Source organism: Pinus tabuliformis, chromosome 5_1 (genome assembly GCF_031772625.1).
Source record: "Pinus tabuliformis cultivar Carrire ecotype Pingquan chromosome 5_1, CPIR1, whole genome shotgun sequence".
Classification (NCBI taxonomy): Eukaryota; Viridiplantae; Streptophyta; class Pinopsida; order Pinales; family Pinaceae; genus Pinus; species Pinus tabuliformis.
Genome location: NC_142305.1, coordinates 809,533,709 through 809,538,661, shown reverse-complemented (window position 1 = coordinate 809,538,661; position 4,953 = coordinate 809,533,709). Strand labels below are relative to the sequence as shown.

Here is a 4,953-nt window from a genome sequence, read left to right as displayed (position 1 = left end):
AATGGAAAGAGAAGCAAGGAGGCATTATGCCTACTTTGCCTTGAGGACAACTTCACACTTGACATGGACCAATGATGAAGAAACCTAACTTCTAGCACATACTTTTTAAATATGCCTATAACTTGATCCTTTAAGTTAAGGTAATAACATGATCATGATAGGTTGTTGTATTAAGTGCATGTGCATCTCCTATGTGCTTAACATGTTGGTGTTCTATTGGATACTTGGCAAGCTAAATGGCATTTTGACCATTGCACTACAAAGCAGTTGGATGCTCATGTTGGTGACCAAATTAAAAAGGATATACCAAAGCAAAGTGCTTCCTTGCTTACATGAGTTGCTACTCTACACTATGTCTTAGGCAAATAAAGAGAAAGGGCAAGATGTTTCTTATATGACCACACAAGAAAACTTGAACCAAGATTGTGGACATAACGTGTAGTAGACTTCCAAGCATTAAGGTCCCTAGTCCAATTAGAATACATGAAACAAACCAAAGAAGAACCCCCTTAAACACATTGAATTCCAAACTAAACTATGCCTTAGATGCACTAAAGTAACCACTTTGTTGTTTTCCATGAATTTCATGTGGATCCTGTGTAAAGCAGGAGTATACCAACAACAAAATAAATGTACATGACTATGAAATAAGTACAATAAATTGCCAACTATTTGGCTATATAAAGTGGGATAAGCAAAGGACTTAATTCCAGATTGAAAAGGAATAATGGTTGATTTAGATTCGTGCCTAATATGCGGAGAAGATCAGGGGTATACTTTGGTTCATAAAGGAAAATCCTTCTTTTGTTTGCAAAATTTGAAGGGAAAGAAAAATGTGTGGGCATCATAAGTTTATTTTCCCAAATAGGTTACCAAGAATAGAATTCACTCGACCAATTAGGGAGTATTATATGTAATAATGAGATATAAACACATTAAACAAGAATTAGAAAATCCTCATCCACTCATTTTGTGTAAATGCTTGGGTCAAAGTGGAATCTATAAATTCCTTAATTAAGCAAAATTAGGCCCATCTTCTCACACTAAGGTTATGATGTTTGCTTAATCCCATGGAGATATTCTTTGAGTCATTAAACAAGATTAGGGATAATTTGGGCAAAACTAAGAGGCTCCTCCTTATAAGTTTCTTTTCATAGGCACTTTCTTTGTAATATAACCAGCGTAGATCCATCTTAACTTTGGATCTACCAAGTGTCTAAAGGGATCAAATCTCATTTCACTCTAAAAGAGGTTTACATGTTAAGAGATCTCTTAATCGCTCTAGACACGGTAGATCTGAAGTTAGATGGATCTAGGATGATTTATTTATTAATTATAATAATATTTATAATTATTAATTTAATGTTTTATTGTTATTATTTAATATAATTTGATCCAGTCAAAAGGACATTACATTACAACATCTCTACCATACTGGATTAGAGAGCGTAACAAAATATAATAAAATAAAGGAAAATTCTAAATTATTCTTGTGACCATCATTCTAATTTTTGTGAAATTCAATTTCCATAATCATAATTATGATTTTGAATTCAGACTTTCATGATTCATAATGATAAGAGGAAAGCTTTTTTTGGATTAATCACATATGATTTTGTAGTCAACATTTCAAATCACATATGATTTTTGTAGTCAACTAGTCAAACCCTCTATTGTGGTTCATCATAAGGACATGATCTAACAAAAAATAATAGTGTAGAGATGCTCCACAGAAATCCAAAGAAAAACAAAATAATACCTTCGAAAGTCAAATAAAACAAAAAGGTAAAAAAAATTAATAATTAAAAATTAAAATAAACATTTAAAAAACATTAAAATAAATATAAATTCAACTATTAGAAAATAATTATGTTCTTAAAAGTGCTCTCTAGCCGTATGAAATAGATGTTGTAATGTTCTATCATGTTAAACATTTTCACTTGGTCAAATTATATGATCATCCTAGGGATCAAGTCTCTCATTTGAGGTGCAAACCTCTTTTAGAGCAAAAATAGTTTTGATTGCTCTTGGTACTTGGTAAATCTAGATTTAAGATGAATCTATGTTGGTTTAATTATTAGCCTTTAAATTGGCCACATTAGACATGGATAGGATGGGAAAAAACCATGAGTTAAAAATATCATGGGAACGAAACCATGGGCTAAAGAATTTTAAGTTTTTTGGCCACATTAGACATGGATAGGATGGGAAAAAACCATGAGTTAAAAATATCATGGGAACGAAACCATGGGCTAAAGAATTTTAAGTTTTTTACTTTATTTTATTCTTCTAAATTTTATTTTGATCGAGTCAAAATGTTAAATACTACAACATCTTTACCATGCTGAAGAGTGTTTTTCCGTACAAAAATAGAATAAATAAAATTATAATTATAAAAGAAACATTTTAAATCTCTCAAATTACATAAAAATAAAAATAAAATAAAATTTTAAAAACCAAAATGAAATAAAGTAAAATTAATAATTATAATTATAATTAATAATTCAACCAGCCTAAATTGATCTTAACTCTTCATCTATCAAGGTAAGAGAAAGATCAAATCTTACAATTCAAAAGAAATTTGATCTATGTCAACTTTTATAGATGTGAAATTGTGATAAATCTAAACTCATATATAAAATCTAATTAAAATATAATCTTTTTTATACTTAAAATTATATAATTTCAATCATTAATATTTGCCATTTAACTATATTTTTTTAGTTTACAATTTAATTATTATTATTTTAAATAATTCTAATAATTTTTAAATTTTTACATTAATTTGTAAAAACCATTCCAAGAAAATTAAAAAAATAATAATAACTAACCTTCAAAAAAAAAAGATAACCGAAAAAGATGCCAGATATTCAAATCAGAGCATGTTTGCTCTATGTTTTGAGGAAAAGGAATGAAAAGCCATTTAGTTTACATTTAGACTTTCTTCAAGTCTAATCGCGGTTAAAATCATCCAAACTTTGATGTTCGAGCTGTGGAGTTCAGCGTGCTCGGCTCCATCGCCCAAAGAAATGGGCAACATTTCAAACGAATTCCATCGATCACTCTGACCGGCATCGTCATGGAACAAAGGAGACGGTTGAGCTCATACGCCATGCCTGCAAAAACGGTTCAATCTCCGCTATTTACTGTTAAATTTGTTTACAAATCAATTTCATTATGCATTGCATTTTTTTCCGTTCTGTTGTTGCTGTTCTTCACATTCAATCTTCCGGCAACATCAGACAACGGCAGCGCAGTGTACCTAAACCCGAAAAGACTGAACAGGCATTTTTTCAAGCACCGAAACCCCGGCCTTATCGATAATCCACCTGGATTCGGAGAGTCCGGTGAATTTATGGTCGGAATGCTGCCTTTCGATCTGCCGTTTACCGTTTTCGTCCCCTCGGAGCAATATTTCCGGCAAATTTTGGAGCGGAAAGTCGTAACCGGGGTCAAGGCGATAGACGGAAATTTTACGGAAGAAGTGTCTATAAATTCAACGTCTGATAATACGATAGCCATTATATCAAGAATATTGGGCTTTAGTACAGTTCCTTTACATTTGCCCTCAAAGTCGGTGCCGTTAAACGGGGAGCTACTTGTGGAATCTTTGTCCGGATTCAGGTTGCAGCTAGGTAGGGATTCTGCCGGAGTTATTTTTGTTAATAACATAAGCTGCGAAGCCACTGACGCGAGACGAGGGCAAATTATTGTTCATGTTATGCGAGGGGTTATCATGGATGCAGCATTCGAGCAGTCGGTTAGGCCGGATGAAGACGGAGATTTGGAATGAGGCATGCTGTGAGCTGTTTTACTTCAGTTTTTTTCAGAAACGCGCCTGGAGCTTTGGAGCTGCGCTGTATAACACGGATTTGAAAGGGCTTAGGTGCCAGGTCTGATGAGTATCTATTCTTAAAAATCAGGTAGAACTTGCACCGGCATTATCCTTTCTGACATGACAATTGGATGGCGCAAACCTCAGAAATATTAGAACTTGTTGGACAGTGCAATGCCTACCACCAAACCAAAACCCTGTTGGCATGTGCGTTTAAAAGTTCACTGATTTCATTTATTTGTTGGATTGATTTCTGTTTGGTCTGTTGTTAAGAAACTCGCAACTTTGTTTCCTCTGAATGAAGAAAATCACCAACCAAGAGGCGATGGGGTTTTGAGTACTTGTAAGTTATCCGTTAATCAGAGTAATTCTTGTTGCTGAGGAATTAGAATAAATCTGATCCGAGTTAAACTAAGCACGTGGCCATTAGTTTATCTAAAGTAGGTGCTGGGGTAATTTTAGACTGAAATTTATTGAATTGAATCAAAATTAAACTGGGAATGGCTGACATAAATCTCCAACTAAATTGCACCAAAACGTTATCTAATGTACCTCAATTTATTTAGCAGTAGCAGGTCAGCACATTGGTCATTATTATTACCGATTCTGCTTGGGGCCATGCTGGCCAAATTTGGATTCATTCATATGTAAGATCCTCAGATCCTCAGATCCATTTCACTCTCGGATCCCATGAGGGAGACGGATAAGACACGAGTATCTCTAACATATATTGTCTCTACCTTGTGGCCTACAAGTAATGCCATTAAAAACTTGGGGGAAAACTGTGTTGTGCTTGGGAGGGATTTCCTACCAAAAATTAGAAAAAAGAAGGAAAAGATACTATGGAGGAGGGGGTATTTAATATTATATTGTGTTTAGTGTATTGTCTAATGTTTGGAATATTTAAGTTAATTATTTTAATTAGATTAATATAATTTCTCTTACTCTTTTTTTTTTTACCCTTCTATTGTTTTTTCAAAAGCTCTGATCTTGACAAATCCCTAAATAGTAAAATTTTACAAATTTACTACTTCAGCACCATCTTTATTCCCATATCAATGCTCTTGTTAGCTATTCTTGAAGCAGACCTCCGAGTTCACCCAAAATCCCGTGAAGAA

General features: G+C 33.5%; 1 protein-coding gene across 1 annotated transcript; it reads left to right on the top strand.

Annotated features, from left to right (window-relative positions):
* Positions 1–2,982: 2,982 nt before the first annotated feature.
* LOC149167392 (Fasciclin-like arabinogalactan family protein) lies at positions 2,983–4,220 on the top strand (the record flags this gene model as incomplete). The annotated part of the gene is made up of 2 exons (XM_089432968.1): positions 2,983–3,127; positions 3,243–4,220. Coding segments are annotated over 2 exons (696 nt in total), but the record flags the coding sequence as incomplete, so codon positions are not given.
* Between the last annotated feature and the right edge of the window lie 733 nt (positions 4,221–4,953).